Genomic DNA, 20593 nt, shown 5'->3' with positions numbered 1-20593 from the left:
CGATGAGACTAGGGGTATGGGAGGGGTCCGTGGGTGCAGGGGAGAAGGCAGTCTGTCTCTGCAGCTGCCCCTTGGGAGGAGGAGCCTGCATTGCATCCTTTGAGCCGCAGAGCAGGGCCACCAGGGTCTCCCTGCACAAGCACTGTGTTGGCCAAGTAGCTGCTTCTGCACCCACCATGCACGAACGCGCCTGTCCATCCCGGTGGAGGCTGGCTCAGCGTTCCACTGTTTGTTCATTTACCGCTTGATGATTTTTCAAGGAGCACGGCTTGCCACTCAACAAGCTGGTTCAGAAGGATGGAGGGTGGTGGGCAAGGGGAGTCACCCTGGGTCCCTAAAGTGCAGGGAGGAAAAGGGTTCTCAGAGGGAGACCCTGGCACTGGCGTGCCGCAGGTTGCGGGCCCCCGTGACCAGTGGCCGCACCTCCCCCCCAGATGGAGCGGCAGCGCCTCGCTCGGGAGAAGCAGATGCGAGAGGAGGCTGAACGCACGCGGGATGAGCTGGAGAGGCGGCTGCTGCAGATGAAGGAAGAGGCGACGATGGCCAACGAAGCCCTGGTGACGTCCGCGGGGCTGGGTCCCGGGAGGCCTCCCTCGGGCTCAGGGTTAGGCCCCGAAGACCATGGAGTAGCCACTTGCTTTGACGTTTTGGCTTAAAAAAAAAATTGCTTTCTTTCCACCTGTGTTTGCAGGAGCAGATTTAGGCTGAGTTCAGCCTCCCAGGGCAGGCAAACTTCACTCACCGTGGGTCACCTTTCCCCGGGGGAGTCTCAGCCTCGGCCCCCCGCTCATCGGGCCAGGTGGTCCCCTGGTGGGGGCCGTCCTGTCCACTGAGGGCTGGTTGGCCGTGTCCCTGGCCTCTGCCCGCTGGATTCCCCATTTGTGACAATCAAAGTCATTTCTAGACACTGTGACGTGTCCCATGAGGGGACAGTCGCCCCACTTTCGAACCACTTATTTAAAGAGAGAGAAGGACAGAGTTAAGCTGGTTTTCTCCCTCATAAAGTGTGCCCTCAGCTCAAATGGGACCCTGTGGATGGACCCCCTGAAGGGCCTTCTCAGCAGTTGAAGGGTGTGGCTTGGGGACCAGCAGGGCCCCAGGGTGTCCAAGACACTGGTTCTTGCTGACCTGGGCATCTGAGGCCTGAGCAGGGTGGGAGGACAGGATCGGGACCCCCCCCCCCCATTCCCGCTGAACCGCGCTCCTCTCTGCAGATGCGGTCGGAGGAGACGGCCGACCTGTTGGCCGAAAAGGCCCAGATCACGGAGGAGGAGGCGAAGCTCCTGGCCCAGAAGGCGGCAGAGGCTGAACAGGAGATGCAGCGCATCAAGGCCACAGCCATCCGGACGGAGGAGGAGAAGCGCCTGATGGAGCAGAAGGTGCTGGAGGCTGAGGTACTGGCGCTGAAGATGGCTGAGGAGTCGGAGAGGAGGTGAGCGGGTCCCCCCACCACCGGTCCATCTCCCGGGCTGGCCAGAGGCCCCTTCCCGCGTGGCCAGAGGGGCTGGAGCCGGGCGAGCACAGGGATGCAGTTCTCTGGTTCCACAGACCGCAGCCCGGCCATGCCTTTGCACTGAGCCCCTGTGCCTCGGATGGTCATGTTTGCAGGAAAACTGCTGAGCTTATCCACAGGCTGCTTTTAGCTGAGGAGACATGAGACTTTTCTTACATTTACGCAATACACTTCTTTTCCCTTTTTTTTTGAGGGGCACGTGGGAAGACAGCAGTATTCACCATGCCCTACACGGGGGAGTGGGGCTGGACAGGCCACCCTGGCTCATGGCCAGGTCCAAGGATGGGACTCTGGTCTGTGCTTTGCAAAGACAGTTCGAGGCTCTCAGTTGTCCTTGTCCCGCAGCCATCAGATGAACACTGGCTCGTTCCTAGTCTGAACTTCCTAGAGGGGTTCCACTTTCATGTACCTCCAGCTCCTCCTGTGTCTTCTGTGGAGTTGACGGCCCCTCCTCTCCTTGCAGGGCCAAGGAGGCCGATCAGCTGAAGCAGGACCTGCAGGAAGCCCGCGAGGCAGAGCGAAGAGCCAAGCAGAAGCTGCTGGAAATCACCACCAAGCCCACGTACCCGGTGAGCCTGGGCTGCCAGCCACCCTGCTTCTAGCCTCATAGATTCCCTGCCCTCCCAGCCCTCAGGTTCCCTTGCGGGGCCCTCAGGGCTACTGTTAAGCAAATGCATGGCAGAGTGAGCAGTGCAGAACATTCTAGGGCCTCGAAAGTGAGATGGGGTGTAGGGAGGCAACATGGTTTAAGCAGAGGAACAGAGCAGGAAGTACAAAATAGTGGTCCAAAAGACTAACAAACAATACTGTTTACAGCCTTGTAGGGCAGGTGGTGGGAGAGGTCTGTTGGGGCCGTATTTCAGGTGACCATCTGATCTGGGAGGAGAAAGTCATCCAGTCTCGTTGCCTCGCCTCCATCCGCTTTAGGGGTGGGCGCGCTGGGCCCAGGGCCTCTGTGGCCTCTGGAGGGTCAATGGCCGACATGGCAGTGCCCTCCGTTCTGGGGAACCAACCCTTCTGATGATCAGGTTTCTCCTTCACAGCCCATGAACCCACTCCCAGCACCGCTGCCTCCCGACATGGCAAGCTTCAGCCTCACTGGCGACAGCCTGTCTTTCGACTTCAAGGACACCGACATGAAGCGGCTTTCCATGGAGATAGAGAAAGAGAAGTACGGAGTCCCTGGCCTCCCTGGGGCCCCACGTGGGCAGCCTGTCCCTAACCCCATGAGGGTTTGCTCTGTCCTTGCCCACCAGACATTCAAGCACTCTTGCCTGTCTCTCCCGGCTGCTCCCCTCTTTGTGGGCTTGCCTGGTGGCTCAGGCGGTAAAGAATCCACCTGCAGTGCAGGAGACCTGGGTTCCATCCCTGGGTCGGGAAGACCCCCTGGAGAAGGGCACCCACTCCAATATTCTGGCCTGGAGAATCCCGTGGATAGAGGAGCCCGACGGGCTACAGTCCACGGGGTCGCAAAGAGGCGGACATGACTGAGTGACGAACGCTTTCACAATTGTCCACCGAGAGGAGCTTCCTGATTGGAAATGAAGAGCGGTAGACCAGCATTCTGTCTTCCAGGATAAAAATGACACCTGACGGGTGACCCGGAGTTTACAGTGGCTTCAGAGCTCACCCACAGTCTAGGACTGGTTGTTGGGGGTCTCCCAGCCAGTCAGACCCTGTTCAGGTGGTGGTCATGCTCTGACCTGGTGGTGGAACATGTTTCCTAGTGTGTTCTCTGGCGGCCGAGCTCAGCCCGCCCTGAGCTGACCTCCTTGTTTACTTTATGATTGGGGGCTGTGGCCCTGAGATGGAAGGGAGCCTCCCCCCTACAAAGGACATCTAACCGGGGTCCCCTGCTCTGAGCCGTAGGTGAATCAGCCAGCCGCCACCCCGGCCAGGGGACTGTCATGGCAGCTACCTGGCATGGGGCGCCTGGTGACACAGATCTTTAGCGTTCATTTCATTACCACCAACTGACTTCAGAGGCAGGCCTAGTGTTCCTGTTATCAACAGGAGCCCAGACTTGGAGTGCCTAGGAAGTCCCCCCCAGCACCGCACTGTGGATGAGGGACAAATCGGGGGTTCAGCCCCTCGCCCATCTGAATCTGTAGGGCAGGTGCCTTCACCTTGCTCGGTGTCCTCAGGTACCCGGCTTGGTGCCCAGCATGGGCAGCCCCAGGCTGGGCAGTGTGTCCTGGGGACAGAAGGCCCCAGCGTCTCTGACTATGGTGCCCGTGGTGTGAGTTCCCCTCCCCCTTCCCCACATCCTAGGCATGTTCAGCGTTGATCCTGGTCATAATCGGGGTGAGCTGCGTCCTGTCCATTCCCTGCTCTTTTACAGTTTATGTTTCCTTACTCAGTCCCCATGAGCATCTAGGCAGAGTCCATAACCAGCCTTGGGCCCAGTCTGCCTGGCTGCGCCCAAGCAGTCAGACACCCCAAGCAGCGTGCCTGCCTGCAGATGGTGGCGGGCGTCTTTCTCTTCCCGGTGTTGGCTGTGTGAGCATCTGTCGTCGTTAGGAGATGATGGCCCAGAGCAAGTAGGGATGGGGCCATGGCCTGTCCGAGAGGTCCACCGGAATGGAGTCACTTCTCCAAGAAGGGCGTGGCTTCCCTGGTGGCTCAGACGGTAAAGCGTCTGCCTGCAATGCAGGAGACCCAGGTTGGATCCCTGGGTCTGGGAGATCCCCTGGAGAAGGAAAAGGCAACCCACTCCAGTGTTCTTGCCTGGAAAATCCCACGGACAGAGGAACCTGGCAGGTTATACAGTCCATGGGGTCACAAAGAGTCGGATGTGACTATGCAACTTCCATTTTGAGACGAGGACATTGTTCTGGGTTCTGGGAGGCTAGCTTCTCGTGTTGTTTCTTGGACAGAAATTAGAAGCTCTCTGTTAGCCGTTACTACTGGTAGGATAGCTTACTGAGGCTTTCTTCTGCTCCCTTCTGCTTAATCCTGACCTCGGCTCTGTGATCGTCATCCCTACTTCATGGACGAGAAACAGATGTGGAGCAGTTAAGGGACTGGCCCAAGATCCCCCGGCCCATGAAAGGCTGAGCAGAGACCTGAACCCCCCCTAGCTCAGGCTCCGGATCCCCGGGCCGAGCCGCTCGTGGGTCTGTGGCCTCTGAGCCACAGCGGGTCTCGCCCTCTGCCAGCCCCGCAACACGCTTGTCCTCTCACCGGCAGAGTGGAGTACATGGAGAAGAGCAAGCACCTGCAGGAGCAGCTCAACGAGCTCAAGACCGAGATCGAGGCCCTGAGACTCAAAGAACGGGAGACGGCCTTGGACATGCTGCACAATGAGAACTCTGATCGGGGTGGCGGCGGCAGCAAGCACAACACCATCAAAAAGGTACCGGCTCGCCCGTCTTCTGTGCTTAGGACGGCCGCTCGCCAAGTGTGAGGTCGGCATATGCTCCCTCGGCAGCCGAGTCGTCACACTGGTGTCGTTTTTTTTTTTAACATGTACTTAGTTGAGGGAATTTTTTTTTTGACTCACGCCGGGAAGGGAAGTTACTCTGCCGATGACTGTGAACCCACTGGCTTGATGGAAGGGGAGCTTGTGTTAAGAGCTCTGATGAAATGAATCATGGTTCCAGGACGGGTTTTGATCCATCATTTAGCGGTAAAGCAGTTCTGTCTTTCAAGCCGAGGGGAGTTCTGCCCAGGGAGCTGCCTTACTTAATGAGAAAGCAAAATGAAAGGGAGGCTGTCGAGACTGGCCTCTCCCTCTCGGCTTTTTGTGTGTCTAAGCGGCGTAGGACTGTAAAATTCCATTCTTGATTCAAAACCAAATTCTGAATGTTAAGCTTTCGTCCAGACTTGAAAAGAAATGTCTGGAAGAACCTTAATGTTTTAAAAGAGGAGACTTCCCATTTATGTTGCTAACAAGTTTCATGTCTTTTTCTCCATGGATGTTTTGAGCTTTCAGCCTTTGGGAGGAAGTTAAGTCCCATACTGTCAGCCCAAGAGTATACTTGTCTTCCGCTGGGCAGAGCAGAAAGGTCCTCTCTCGCTAGGTGATATCAGCTCCTGACACTTTGCCCTAGAGCCAGGAACACCTGTCACACGGGGGTCAGAACGACAAGGCTCTTCAGTGAACTTAGATGGTGATAGATGTGTTTAATTTTGTACTCTGTACCCGAGTCTTTAAAATTAGTCTCCCAGTGCGAGGACTGTTTTCAGTGGTTAAGCCGTATCTGAAAACCCTGAGAGATGTGTGTGCCTGCCATCACTGAGGGGGACAATCGGGAGTCCCGAATCCTTCCTCCTGACTCCAGTTAGCATTGGCACCAAGTAGAGAATCCCTTTTAATAGCGTGGAGGAAGAGACCTCGCCACCATCCACGTTCCTCTTTCCCCCAGCTTCTGTAACTTAACGGGTTTCCCTCCTGGACCCACGTCTGAAACTCTGAGCAGAGAGGGGAGCTAGAGCGAGGCCTCAGCCTGTGGGCAGAGAGGAGGAAGGACCAGCTGGCCAGGGAGCTGGCTGGGCCTCCAAGGAGCTGCCTCAGACCCCTCCCCACTCCACTGTCTCTCCCCCCAGCCCCAGGCACAGGCTGTATGTAGCTGCCTCACAGCCCCCGGGGTGCTAAAAGCTGTAGAGATCCCCGACTCCAAGCCGTAAAAAACAAAACAAGTAAAGTCGCCAGTCACAGTTTCAGACCTGGTCTGAAAGCATTTTGCAAGTGGCACAATGACCCGTGACGTTGTTGATATCACAGGGTGTGTTTTCTGTTTTTCTTCATTTTTATCTTGCTGGTTTAGCCTCAAGCCCAAGGCAGAAGACCTATCTGCATTTGAGCCCTCACAGTAGGTTATGCCCAGGTACTCTATGTGGTGATGGGACCGCCCTCTGTGGTACTAACCCCTGCATGAGCTTGCCTGTCTGTGTCCCCGGGGCCGCGCCCAGCCCTCCCGGGGGGTCAGGCGGCACCTGGGGCCTGGCCGCAGCATGCTTGAGTCTGAGAGCAGGCGTCCCCCCCACGGGGCCAGGCCGACCTCCAGGGCGTGTCCCGGGGCCGTCGGACCAGGCGTCCTTCCTTCACGTGTGTCGTTGTTGGGCTGGGGAAGGTCATGGCTTCTTGTCCGGTCAGGTGTGTCTCAAGTCCTTCGTCTTGGTGGCGTCCCCCTCCGATAAATAACCCTAGCATGGGAACGGGGTCTGTTTGGGTGTCTTTTTAACTCGAGGTCATGACCTTTCGCGTGGTGACAGCCTCTGAAGACCCGTCCGCGGTGACACCTGGCAGCTCCTGGTCGTGGGACCAGGGTGGGGTGGAGAGAGCTGCCCGTGCTGCTTTGCCTTCCTCTAGAGCCGGCCCCCAACCCCCACTTTCTGTCCGCATCTATTCTCTTTTCAAGTAAAGCAACCCGCTAGCACAGGGGTCTCAGCCGCGGTCAGGCTCAGCGGACCGTCTGTCCACCAGCGAGCGTGCTGACGGCCGCCTCGGCGGGAACTCCCGTCGGGACAGCGCAGTCCTGGCTGACGGGCAGTCAGCGCTCGCCAAGTGAATTAATTGAATGATTGCTGCTTTCCTTCTGCGACAGTTCATTATTCTCCCCACAGGCCTAGGCAGTGGAGAGAATTTATTACACACAATAATAAAATGACACTCTCCCCCTGCTCCTCACCCAAGCCCCAGCAGCACCCACGCCAGTGAGCCCGCCGACACCCGCGGTCACGTGTGGACATGTTCTTTGCTATCCTCACCATGGTTTTTGCTCCCAAAATAAAACAAGCCCATTGGAAGCTTTGTATCCAAAAGTGCGATCTGGCACAGGATGGATCCTATTTGTGGTTGCCATCCAAGCGGGAGAGGTTAGCTATTAAAGTCCCAGATGGGTCTCATTATAAGATGGATTCGGTCTGTCAGTGGCTCCAGGAACCCCTGGCGTGAACCACAATTTGTGTGTGACACTTTTATTTAGCGGGCTCCTGTTGCTCAAGCTTTCACGCCACGTGCTGGCATTGAACACCCCGTCACCAAGCGGTGCATGCTCTGTGCTGGGCAGGAGTGAGAACCATGAAATGAGTGGGCCAGGCAGCACGGCACCCAGGGTGGGCCCACTGAGGCTTCCCGGGCCCCGTGGCGAGCACAGGGGCCCACAGAAAGCCCATTTTGTGTTTCAGTCTGTGCTGGCAGATATTCTCTGTGACCGTACTCTTCTACCTCGGGATGATTTCATCTCTCTTCTTTCTGTAATGATTCAGAACGTTTCAGTTCTTCGGGGGCCCGGTTCTGACCGTCAGCCCTCACTGAGCTGTGATTACAGACAAATGAGGTTTCGTTTGTAGTCAAACGTGTGCTGCTCCTAGGACATGCACAGATGCCTTCTTTTTTTTTTTTTAATGTCTTGATGTGAACTTGTTTTCAAAGTAGGCTGGCTGCAAGCTCCAGTTAACCCAGAATTCAGATTAATCGAGGGTTAATAAAATGGAGTTGGCTCTCAACACAGCTGGACTTAATCTCAGCATCACAGATCAAGCAGTGGTAGCTTTTGCTACATATGAAGTTGGAGGGGAGGCACATTCTGGACTTTGGTGGTTCCAGCAGCCAGTAACCAAGCCTGCCGGCCAGCCACCTGCTATGCCGGGGTGGCTCTGGCCTTGTGCCTGGGCTGTGGTCTGGGCCAGAGTGAGCCTAGATGACGAGAAATACCACCGCAGGCTCTGAGATGTGGGCACCCAGACTGTCAAGGGCACAGCTCCATCTAGAAAGTCCAGGGTGAGAAATGCAGATCGGTGGTGAACCAAGGAGTTTCCATTGTCCTGAAGCTCGTCATTAATCTTGGTTCAAACCCGCCTGCATTGGTTTTGTTTTGTTTCATGTTTCGTGTCTTCTGACCACAGATTCCTTCGAGGAAAGACTGGTTTCCCTCCCTCTGGCCGTCCGGGTGTCTTCCTCCCCCTTTGCTCTCCAGCTTCCCCCTCGAGGCCTGTGTCTGACCCGCCTCAGCAGGACCCTCTGGGGCTGGTGACACTTAGGCTAAATTCCACGGGTTTACCCAGGGCAGGGGTTACCATGTTCCTGCGGCAATGCCGAGAAGCAGTCCAGTCTGCCTCACAGGGGCCAGCTGCTGTGCCACTTCCTTCCTCTATAATTCTTACCTCCTGCTAAGGGTCAGTGTCCTCTCCTATAAAAGGGGAATAAAACAGTTCGTGCCCCTCAGGATTTTTATGAGGTTTCAGTGAGTTCCCCGTGGGCTTCCCAAGTGGTGCAGTGGTAAAGAATCCGCCTGCTGGTGCAGGAGACACGCACACAGGAGACACGGGTTCGATCCCTGAGTCGGGAAGATCCCCTGGAGAAGGACATGGCAACCCCCTCCAGTATTCTTGCCTGGGAAATCCCATGGACAGAGGAGCCTGGTGGGCTACAGTCCACAGAGTCGCAAAGAGTCGGCTACGACTGAGCGCAGCTTGGCAAGCAGTTCCGTGTAAAAGCTCAGCGAGGGCTTGAACTTGTATAAAGAAACAAACCTGCTTGGGAGCCTGGCCTGGGAAGCGCCACACTTGCGTGCGCAGCTCGAGACACGCGTATTCAGTGGTGTTTTAGCTTCCACGTGTTTGGAGGTAAAAGCTTTTAAAAAGCCAGAATGAACCACACCATTGGTGCTGTGTGATCTGGATTTGCAAGGGTGTATTTTTCTGCTTCCACGGATCTTCGCTGCACATTTCCATCTTCTCCCGATCGATAATCAGCACAACTGGTTTGACATTTGCATCCGAGTCTGAGCGGCACTAGCGATCAAAGGCTGCCCTTGGGAACGTAGACCCATGGCATTCTCGGGGTGGCGGGGGGGAGGTGGGGAGGAGAGCGACAGTGGCGTTCCTGGCCTCTGGGTCTTCTGAACAAGGGCGTGGGGTCTGGCAGTGAGGCTGGGGGAGGGGGAAACGGTGTCCAGGGCTCGCGCTTCTTGCCTTCAGAGCCACCGTGCCAACGAGGTGCGCAGTGGCCGCGTGGGATTTAGCTGCACAGCGCACTGTGGAGGTGACACTGTGGTCACACCCTTCACCCCCGCCCCTTCTCGAGGGGCAGCGTCATTCTGGGCTGGTCTGAGCGCCAGCAAGCTTGTCCTCGTGTCTCGTACCCGTGGTCTCTGAAGAAGCACAGGATCTCAAAGGCAGTCGACAGATGAGAAATCCTGGAGGTCAGAGAGCTTAGAAAGCTTATTTCCTTCGTAAGTGGTGTGAACCACCGAGGCCCTGCTGTGGTTTCTGCTGGTGGGGAGGCGTCAGTGAGGAGCCTCAGCATGTCTCTGAAGCCCAGCTGCCGCTCTCAGATCAGGAAGACATAAAAGACCAATGACATCTTCAATTTGCGGGGACTCCCTCTGGAGCTGCAGGGCTGGGAGTCAAGTACAGCACTTACAACATCAGGGACATGATCAACCCCAGTGTGAGGGTGGACTCGCGTGAGAGGCGTCCCTCCTGGTTAAAGCCACCGGCCCGGCCTCCCTCCTGAGTGACCTCCATCTGCATTGCCTGCCGGGACCTGGGACCCTTCACAGGCTGTGCTGCTGGTGTGGTTGACACGCTCAGTGCCCCCAGACCCAGCTCGGGGACCCACTTGGCTCAGCCTCTTTGCCAAAAGACTGCGATCCAGCCCCTCCCTTGGGTGGGTGGGCTTTACCTGGGTGAGCCCATTCCCTGTGGGAGGTGTTGAGGAGCCTACAAAGCCTGCCTTGCCCTCCAAGGATATCTTGCCCCCGTTTGGAAGTGCCCAAGGGCACCAGTGGGATTTATTTGATGTTTGAGTCAAACATCTCATCTGGTCCCTCCGCACGGACCATACGTGTCCATGCTGCTTTCCTGCAGCACCTGATCTATCACCGCAACCACGGGAGGGACGAATCCGGCTGTAAACTCATTCTGCGGGCGCAAGGTTCTGTTCTGACGATCCCTGCTGTGATTTCCCTTCTGATGTTGGCGATTTGAAAAGACATGGGTCTGTCTGCACCGTTTCCCCCAGGTGCCCGTGCCGCGCGCTCCGTGCCCATCCGTCAGCCTCTCCGTGGCCAGCGAGGTGAAGCGGGCCGATTAGTCCATTTTCCAGGTGGAGGAGCCGAGCATCACCTGGGCAGCCGGAGATGCCAGCAAACACCGGTTTCCAGGCGCCATTCAGCCTAAAGGATGCATAAACCAAAGGCACCCTCCGGGTTTTCCCAGGCAGATTTCTCCCAGAAGCAGATAAAGTAGCTGATGCCAAACTGGATTTGTTCATGACGGTGGACTCGGCCCCTCGTCCCACCTCCGTTTCGGGATAAGCATGTAGACAAGCTCTCTGCCCCTGTACACATCACCAGATGACATTCGGGTGCAAGTTGTCAGCTAGCAAGATGACAGAATCGCTTAATCCGGCCAGCTCCCAGCCGCCGTCCCCCTCCACCGGCCCTGCCCCCTCAGCTTCTCTTCCGGAAAGGGAATGTTGATCACACCCCAAACCAGAGATTATGTGGGAATTGGCTGCTGCTTCTGAATTTGGCGTTCACCTTCCTGCTCCCAGTGGTGGAGAAGCTGCTTGTCCTTTTGTATCTGTGCTACGCCCGCCACCCCCGCTCCCCTCCCAGCTCCTCTGTTCTCAATATGTAGTGGCGGAGAGAAAGTGTAACATGATTTTAGGGCTTGCATTTCAATTCCCCTGCATTTTTATGGGAAGAGTAGGGTCTCGGCCCCTGGAGTTCTTAGGGTAGTGTCTGAAACAGGTTCAGCCTTGTGGGTCTCCTTGTCTAAAATGAATAAGACTCCCCCACTACCCACCCCCACCGCCTTTCTCTCTTACCCCACCAGGGATGAGTGGATTGAGGCGAGGCCCCCAGAGACTAGTTGGAGGACTCCTGGCTCTCTGATTAGTTTTGTTCTCCCAGCTTAATTGTAGAGCTTCTTCTTGCTGTCTCGTCACTGATCGCCGAAGTGGCTCTGTGTCCTGCCCACCCCCACCCCCAACGCCACCCCCTTTTCTTTAGGAGCCAGATTATCACAGTGTGGCCTTGTGAATCAATTTTCTCTATGCGCTGATGAAAGTGTAATTCATCCTTAATCAGGCAGCCTTGCCGCTGCAGGCCCCGTGCCGGAATACATCTAGTTCTTCTCCCTTCACTTTGGGAAGCAGTCCTCCCCCCCCACCCCCACCCCCCACCCCCCAAAAGGACTTTTAGAGGAGAGCCGGGGAGGAGGGAGCTGGCAGCCACCAGCGTGGGGGGCTGTGTTCCTCCAGCAGGGGGCAGTCCTGGGAATGAATGAGGCTGGAGGAGCCTGGGAGCTGGAAGCCTTCCCTGCAGGGTGGGAGGGCCCCCCGCTGAGCCTGGTGCTTGTCTGAGGCCTCCGGGCTTGCTGTCTCTAGATCCCCAGGGGCCCTCTCTCAGGAGTGGCCAGCAGCAGGGGCTGCCTGAAGTCCTCATCCAGTGAGCTGGAGGCCCCTGAGTCTGTCTCAGGACCGTGCCTGAGTCCGGGAGAGGCGGCTAGCTACTAGGTCCTTCCCAGGGCCGGGGGAGCCAGCCTCCCATCTTTTTAAGGGCACAGATGCGGCTCCCGAGTCTGAACTCGTGTGTTAGCTGGTTGGAGGTATCTGTCCGGTCGCACTGCACACAGCTTGGGTGGTGTGAAGAGGTCTTGGCCCTGCCAGGTGACCCCCCCCAGGTGACCCCCCACCCTGTCCTGCCCTTGCCTAGCCTGGTGGCAGTCACAGACAACGGGCAGTGCCATGGGGAGGTGGGTGGGACGGGAGGCGACTCTGCCGGGCTTGTGTGTGTCAAGGCTGGGCAGGAAGAAGGGGCCAGGCCACAGGTGGACCAGACGCCCGTCCCCCCCAACACACACACACACACACACCCCGAAGATGAAAACCGCGCTGTCCAGCTCTGCAGCTGGCAGAGAAAAGGAAGTTTGTCTGCTCGGAATGGAGCTTGGATTAGTGACAGACTTGAACAGCCGGTTCAGTCGAGAGAGAGAGAGAACTTAATTCCTCCTGTATTATTCACACGGCTGATCTGAATCAGGTATTAGGAGACAGCTGGAAGGGAGGCGCGGTCAGCCCTGAGCCTGGTGAGGAGATGTTCATGGTCTTCTGTCATCCTCAGGGCGCCGGAGAGCGGACCCGCTGAGGCTGCGCGTCCTCAGAAGGCTTCAGAGAAGGTGGAGCGGACCCCGTGGGTCCTGGATGGGGTAGCCTGTGTGCGCGAGGCACCACTTCTCCGTCCATGTCCCCAGGCCTTTCTGCTCCTCCATCTACTGAAATGGTGGGGTCCTCCCCCAGCCCCAGTCCTGGAGGCACTGCCCCCCCGCCCCGAGCAGTCCTTCTGGGGGTGATGACACATGTTGCTGGATCACCAAGGGGCTGCAGGGTGGGGGGTGGGCTCACGGGACAAGCTTCGGCTCTCCTGTGCGACACAGCAGGATGCAAGGCCTCGGTCGGATCATCGCCCCTGTGGTCCCTTGCCTGCTAGGCGGAGAGCCAGGAAGGTGGACGGAACACTGAGTGGCTTGTACACCTTAGAAGGTGAGACGGTGGCCGGGATCCCAGCCTCTGTGAGCCCATCTTCCAGAGTCTATGGAGACGACCACGGGGGCAGTTCACGCTACGAAGGGCCAGCTCTGTGCTGTTTCTGCTAGGGCTTCCCCTCCTTGGTTAGGAATGCATCCTGCCTGAGGCTGCACGGTCAGTGTGACAGTCAGGGAGCTTTCTAGAAAGAGCTGGCGGTCAGGGATCCCACAGATGAGGGGAATGATCTCAAGCCCAGGGGCCGGGAGCATGGCTGGCAGACCCCGAGGGCGCATCTCCCAGGCCCTGGGCTTGAGTCCCCACATGAAGGAAAGAAGCTCAGGCTTCTCCCTGCAGACCCGCCCCCCACCCGCCTCCCCAGCTTGCTCTCCAGCATGACTACGATCACAGCGTGATGCCTGGGATGAAGGATGCTGCTGAGTTGGGGCAGGCGGGGGCCGCCGTGGCCACTGGGAGGGTTCCAGTGGCGCCAGTCGGTTCGTGTGGGATTTTCCTCTGATGACGGGCTTCCTGTGGAAATTGGAACTGCCATGGCTTCCCTGGTGGCTCAGATGGTAAAGAATCTTCCCTGCAATGTGGGAGAGCCAGGTTCCATCCCTGGTTGGGGAAGATCCTGGAGAAGGAAATGGCAAACCACTCCAGTGTTCTTGCCTGGGAAATCCCGTGGACAGAGGAGCCTGGCGGGCTACAGTCCATGGGTTCACAAAGAGCTACTAAGCGACTCACACAGGATTTACATTTACACGAACTGTGCAGAAAGAGTGAGCGATGGGGGCAGGTCTGCCTGTGGGCCAGGGCTGAAATCCCAGGGCCCTTGGTGTCAGCAGCCACGTCGGCCACCTCAGTCTGGTGGCCCCACCCGTCCATCCAGCAGCCCGGAGACCACAGTACTGTCTTCTTGCCGAGGCCGTGCGTCCGGGGTGCCTCCCTGCTTCTGCTTGGCCAGGGCATTGGGTCTGTCCCCGCACCTCTCCTTGGACTGGGGCTCAACAGCTGCTCTTGCGAGATAAGAGGTCAGTGTGGGCTGGGGTCCAGGGATGCGTGCTGCCCACCCGAAGAGGGCTTCACCTCCTGACAAGCTCACGCTGGAGTGGGTAGCTGGAGTCTGGTGCTGGCACCTCGAGGGGACAGACGGCACACAGCTCACGTAGACAATCCAGGAATTCTTGGCGCCACCATCGTACAAACGGGCAGCAGGCTCTCGGAGGCCTGCACAGGCTGGGCTCCCTGCCCAGGGAAGTGCCAGGCCCCCCTCCTCGGGGGCCTCTGCTTGCCCCACCTCAGTGGCCGTGAGCCTTCCCCCTTCGCCTGCATCCCTTCTAACCTGTGCTGTGCCCTGCTTCCTGATCCCTGGAAGGCCAGGAGCCACAGCTGCGGGAGGAGGGACGTGATCTCTTAGTATTACCAGCCGTAGCGTGTCATCGGGCATTTCTGATCACGCTGTGAGGAAGGGACCGTCAGGACCACCCTGCAGCTCAGCAGCCAGGTGGGCTTTGGGTCAGGCGGTCTGGCTGTGCCTGTGAGTGAGTGGGTGCATGAAAAGAAGGGCTGTGGCAAATGTGTCTCCTGCGGGTCCCCTGTCCCCGGAGGAGCTGACCTGAGGTCCCCCAGGCATGTTGGAGGAACCAGAGTGGTACACGGGCTTCCACCCCTTTCGGTTCATTCTCTCCCAGGATGATTTTTGTCCCAGCGGCTCTCTGGCTCTCTCTTCCGCATCCTGGTTCCCATTATCACCGAGCGTGTCCTTCCCAGTCCTTCTCTTCTGTTATGTTTAGGGAGAAGCCCGTCCTTCTAGAGGGAGTTCCGTCTCAGCAAAGAAATGAAAGCTCTCTGCATTCCCGTTAGAGCTGGGCTTTCCAAAGGGCTTCAGAAATTGGTTCCACTGAAGGAAACAGCTCAGATGCCTCCCTGCATTTAGCTTGTTAGTCGGGAACTTCAAGGCCAAAAGATTTGGCAGGATTTAAAGAGCCGGCTCTCAAGCTGTCTCATTTCGAGTGCACTGATGCTGTGCATCTTTGATGGTGAAGTGGTTGGGTTGGAGCCTTCCTCCCCCGCCCTTCACAGAGCCAAGCTCTTTGGATTCAGAGGCTGCCAGAGGTCTCTGAATGAGGGAATGGGCCAGGCCATCTAGCCTGCCCCTGTGGTTGAACTCCAGAAAAAAGGGGCTCAGAGAGGTCAAGCATGTCTCTTGAGGCCGAACGGTGAGCTGGTGATGGAGAATTAGCACCTGGGCCTCTCCAGCCTGGTGGGGAACTCTCGAATTTCCCCCTGCATCTCACCATTCGTTGCAATTACCACCTGCATTTTGCTCACTCGACAAGCGGAGCTCCCACTGTATGCACAGCACTAAGCCAAGAGGCTCGAGGGTATGAAGGTGGACGGACTGTGCGTGCTCTGTGTCTGCATCCCCGGAAACTCTCCTTAGCAAAGTCCCAGAGCTGGACGTGGCGCGCAGTCTCGCCGGCGTGGTTGCTTTCAGGAGCAGAGCTGGGCGCTGGGAGGATGCCCACGCCAGATGCTTCTGCTTGGGGAGCTCCTGGCAAGGGGCCTGCTGGGTTGGGGAATTGAGGTTTGGCAGCCCCGAGAGGTCGCAAACCCTAGTTCGGGCCTTATCTGCCAGCCAAGAGCTCCTCCCCCGGCCCTCCCCTTCCCTTCCGCCTCTTCCCCGAGCTCCTGCCTCTTAGGAAAGGCCTCAGGCCCAGAGCACCCCACCACCACCACGTGCTGCCCCCTCCCTGCCTGAACCAGCCCCACCTAGAAAGCCCGAGCCCTCCATCCCAGTTTGTGGATGGAAATGCCCTCTCAGCTGCCAGGTCACGGGCAAGTCGGCTCTGGGGTCCCCTGGGGAACTGGGAGCAGAAGAGACGAGCTGGTCTTCACGTGACGCAGGCCTGCCCCGCCCGAGGCCCATCACCTTGCCCCAGCGGCATGCCCAGGGCCTGAGGACTGAGACGTCGGTTCTGCCGAGCTGACCCTCGAGCCCTGGTGTGGACAGCACGCCCTGTGGATGGGGATGGAGGAGTCTCTTCAAATGCCCCGGGCTCTTCTGCCCGCCAGCCATCCCTCCCTCCTGGCGTGTCCTCACTGGCCACCTCCCAATCTGAGTCCTTGGAGGACTCTGGAAACTTGCTTGGGGCTGACCACCGGCTTCCGTCTTCCCTTTCATTCCAAACCCGCTTCGAGCTTAGTCCCCGAGGCAGGAGGGTGTCCTGTCGTGAAAGGGCAGGAAGCCAGCCCCGCCTTCACCATCTTCTCTGCTTCCTTGCAGCTCACCCTGCAGAGCGCCAAGTCCCGAGTGGCCTTCTTTGAAGAGCTCTAGCAGGTGACCCGGCCGCCCCAGGATCGGCTGCTTCTGCCCGCCTGCCCTGGCACCGACGGGACGGGCCTTACACCACGGGAGCCGTCCAAAGGCAGGCCGAGCGGAGAGCCCAGGCCTTTCATGTGCAATTGCCTTGAACTATGACCCCGCAGAGGGTTCTCTGGTGGGGTTCTAGTTCTCCTGACCTGAGTCTTTAGGTCTTTTTCAAGAAGTATTTGTCTCTCCTTGTCTGATGTGGGGTCCTATGCTTCCTTCGTCCAAAGCACCCTGGAGTGTGTGTCTTACTGTCCCCCCCTCCCCGGCCCCGGCTGACCGCCCCGGTCCCCTGGCTGGGAAGTGGCTGCGGGGAGGGGAGTACACAAACCCCCTGGAGACCCGGAGGCTGGTGCCATCCCCCACCCCTGCCCCCAGGGTTCCAGAACGTTCATCTCCTTCCCTGGTGAGGAGCTAGTGTGGGGAGAAGGTGGCCCAGAGTGGCCCGCCTGCTCCACGTCGTCGGAGAGCTCGGCCATGATGAGCCGGGAGGAGATGGGCACCCGGCCCAGGCACCCCCAGGGGGCAGCGCTCTGGCTGCCCGTGGTGGGGAGTGGAAACGCAGCTGTGCCCGGGGAAAACCCGGCCCAAGCTGTGGTGAAGGACTGGCTGCTGGCAGAGGGCCTGGGAGGCCAGCCAAGCCTGCACCTGGAACTTGCACCCTACGAAGCTCTCACTGCCTCTCTTCTGCCCGCTCAGACCCAGGTCTGAGAGGCAGGCGTAGGTGGGGTGGGCCTCTCCAGCTGGAGGCTCTCCTGCAGGTGGCAGGGGTGTGAGGGGGATCCCCATCGCTGTGGTCAGCCCAGCCATGACCAGGGTCTCCGCAGGGCTCTTGAGGCCCCACAGGGATGTCTCACTGGCCGCGGCCCGTCTTGTCGATCTGAACCATCCTTCCTCCTGGCCACGCGCCGGCACAGCCCCCCACCCTTGACGGTGCCGGGGCCTCCTTTCCTGCTGCCCTTGTCTCCCTAGAGCCTTCACTTTACCTTCTCCCTGGGCCGTGGGGGGAGGGGTGCAGGTGACCCCTGGGCCGGGTGGGGGCGGGGAGGCATAGTCAGTGCTTGGCGCCTGCTGGCACGTGGCCCCCCCCACCATGCGCCCACCCAGGACCCACACTCACTCCTCGGTCTGGGGCCACTCTCCCGCCCTTCCTCCATGGCCTGCTGGACCCCCCAGCCTGTTTACATCCTTCCCACGGGGCTCTTGCGCAGAGTGGCAGGAGGGAAGTCTCATCCAGTGAGAAGACGCTTCCCACGTGAAGACCTGTGAGGGCCCAGAGATTTCCCGGGGGCAGAGGTGGTCTCTGGCCATCCTAAGTGGTTTTGAGAGACTGAGACGCTCACAGAGATCCTGCCAGATTCCACGGTCAAGCTGCCCCAGCGGTTGTCCTGGGCTGGCCGCCACTGCCTTGGGCCACCCTGCCCGCAGGCAGCCAGCCCCTCGGGACGTGCAGGGTGGGACTCTGAACACTAGGCACGAACGGCTGTTGCTGGGAGGTTCCCCTCCGTCTCCCCTGTCCCTCCAAGGCCTCTTACCCTGAGACAAGGTTCCCGGTGGGGGTCCTCTAGCGTCTGCCTGGCTGTCTCCTCAGGCTCACCACCCACCCCTGACCTGTAGATTTAGTCTGTAACAGTGGCTGTGGGCCCAGAGCATGGTGGTCATTTATAAAAACGTTGTGGGGTTTTTATTATTATTATTATTATTTAACTGCTGCTTGTGTGTCTGAAGTCTGTGGCCACAGGGGAGCGGGCTGGCATCCGAGCCGTGTAGGGGAGCTGCCTCGGGGTGGGAGTGGGCCGGCTGGAACACCTCAGTTTTCCTTGGGGACAAGAGTGGGTGGGTACCTCCCGGAGATGGACAGACGGAGAGGACGGGGCCCTCCTAAGGGTCTTGAGCCCGAGTGGAAGAAGGACTTTGAAAGAGGAGCTCCGTTCTCAGGGCGCATGCCCACAGCGGAGGCGACTGTGATGTGCCAGTGGGCGAGCTGAGGGCTTGTCCAGTTAAGGAAGCCCCTGACCTCCACCAAGAGCAGGGCCCTGCCTGGGATCGTCGGGTTAGAAGCGCCCCTGATGGTCACTGGGCGGAAGCACTGGGCTAGTGAGCCTCGGCGGGGCTGCACCGGCGGCTCTTGGTGGGCACACGCAGACCACCTCGCTGACTTGCTCCCCGCCCCTGCTGGGCCCCGGGGCCTCTGCCGTGTGCGGTCCCTGATGGACGGCCCCCGCGGCCTTACGTAACGCTTCCTGAGCGACTGCCTTCTGAGTCTTGGGGACAGGCTTCTCTCTCTCCCTCTCTTTTCTCTTTCGAATCCAAACAGCACGTTCTGAGGCTGACAACCGGCCACAGCAACTGAGCGTCGCCCGCTGACAGGGCTGAGACCCGGCGGCCTTGGTGGGGAGACAGCCGCTGCCCCAGGGCCAGGCCGGCCCCTCTGGGCTTCCAGGGAAGCTCCCTCAGTTTTCAAAGACATCAAACCACCCTCCCCCATCCCATGGGGCCTCCTGTCAGAGCCGGACCAGGGAAGGCTATTTTCTATTCTGGCGGACTGTTGTAATTTAAATGTTTGTTTTAATAAAAATTCTAAACTGTAAAAAGTTGGTCTCGGGCCTCAGTTTGCTTGTCGCTCCAGCCCCCGCAGTGGTGGGCGCCGGGTGCCCCAGAGGAAATGGGCCTCTGCCCCCGCTGATGTCTAGGACCTCAGCCCTATCCCTATGTCGGAGGGGAAAGGATCCCCCTTTTCCGGGCTGATGGCAGCACCCCTGACTGCACCTTCATCTGGGCACCCCCCTCGTGCTTCCCATGAAGCAGGCTGTGTACTGGGTCTCCATCGCCCAGTGACCTTCCCACACCCCTCACCTGCCCTCAGTTCCAGACCTGGAAACAAGGGTGCCATACTAGACGGTCGCTCCAGGCACTTCTGCTTCCGGGGTCCCCGTTTCTGGCTCTGGAAGCGGGGTGGTGGGCAGCATGTGGAGTCCCCGGGAGCCCAGGTGCTGCCTACGGGACAGAGGTGGCCCCGTGTGGTCACAGGGCCGTGTGCCATTCACCCCTGGGGTTGAGAACTACCCTTCTGAGCTTAGGGGGTTTTGTTTAAAGTCACTCAGTCATGTTTTTGGACTCTTTGCAACCCCGTGGACTATACAGTCTGTGGAATTCTCCAGGCCAGATTACTGAAGTCGGTAGCTGTTCCCTTCTCCAAGGAATCTTCCCAACCCAGGGACTGAACCCAGGTCTCCCGCATTGCAGGCAGATTCTTTACCATCTGAGCCACCAGGGAAGCCCAAGGATACTGGAGTGGGTAGCATATCCCTTCTCCAGAGGATCTTCCCGATGCAGGAATTGAACCAGGATCTCCTGCATTGCAGGTGAACTTTTTACCAGCTGAGCTACCAAGGAAGCCATACATACATATATATATATATAAAAAACCAGCTTTATATATATGTATTGGAAAGATACATATGAAGTTGTAAAGCTAGAGAATTATGAAGTTTTTAAACACTTCACTATTTTGTTCATTTTAAATGTATAGAGTCAGTAACTAATTCAACTATTTGTGTTCAATAAATAATAAGAAATTGCTGTTTTTTTTTTTTAATTGATGTATAATTGACTTACAACGTTGTATTAGTTTCGGGTGTGCAGAAACTGCCACATTTCATTTGCAGTGATTGGAAATAGTCTGATTTCCTACCTAGTCCCAAGCTAGAGAAAGAACCTTATAAATACCAGTCATCTGAAGTTGTTCAGACAATATTTTTACCTTTTTTTTTTTTTAAGCCAATCCCTGATCCCAAAAAGATAACAATATGCTCTCACAGATGTCAAGATCACCATTCAGTGGGGTTGGAATTAACCAGGGAGACAGGTTGAAATCTCCTCTGCTTTTTTTTCGGTGTCGTTTTTCATTTGCTTTGACCACGCTATAAACCCAAAGCTGCCACAGGATCCGGATGTTTCCCTGTGGTATTTGCAGCCCGGCCCCATGAGGGTCCCTGAGTGGCTCCTGGCATCCCTGCCAGCACTTCGTCCTTCTCTGTGGTCCTCGCCTGAGCTGAGTGCCTTCCAGCCATCCCCAGGGCTGGCCACCCCAGAAGCCTTCGCGTTGGAGGAGTGGGTCGGGAGCCACCCACAGATGTAACGACGAGTTGGCAGCAGGACTCCAGGGGGAAAGGTACTGGTGAGACGGTTGCTGCAACTGTGTCTAATCCAATTTCTCTTGCGCGTC

At 57.8% G+C, this 20593-nt stretch overlaps 1 protein-coding gene across 4 annotated transcripts in view; it reads left to right on the top strand.

Annotated features, from left to right (window-relative positions):
• Nucleotides 1-18957, top strand: part of NF2 (NF2, moesin-ezrin-radixin like (MERLIN) tumor suppressor) — a 74666-nt gene extending 55709 nt beyond the window's left edge. The window contains exons 11-17 of one of the 4 annotated variants that reach the window (XM_070385892.1): nucleotides 435-557; nucleotides 1215-1432; nucleotides 1977-2082; nucleotides 2557-2684; nucleotides 4703-4868; nucleotides 6283-6327; nucleotides 16282-18957. In XM_070385892.1, the coding sequence (XP_070241993.1) occupies nucleotides 435-557; nucleotides 1215-1432; nucleotides 1977-2082; nucleotides 2557-2684; nucleotides 4703-4868; nucleotides 6283-6318 (777 nt within the window). In that variant the 3' untranslated portion in view covers nucleotides 6319-6327; nucleotides 16282-18957. Of the gene's footprint in view, nucleotides 1-434; nucleotides 558-1214; nucleotides 1433-1976; nucleotides 2083-2556; nucleotides 2685-4702; nucleotides 4869-6282; nucleotides 6343-16281 lie in introns of all 4 variants that reach the window. The other 3 variants (XM_070385891.1, XM_014478232.2, XM_070385893.1) reach the window with 3 other exon arrangements.
• Nucleotides 18958-20593: the final 1636 nt, after the last annotated feature.

Source organism: Bos mutus, chromosome 17, assembly GCF_027580195.1.
Source record: "Bos mutus isolate GX-2022 chromosome 17, NWIPB_WYAK_1.1, whole genome shotgun sequence".
Lineage (NCBI taxonomy): Eukaryota > Metazoa > Chordata > Mammalia > Artiodactyla > Bovidae > Bos > Bos mutus.
This window is presented reverse-complemented; position numbering and strand designations above follow the sequence as displayed.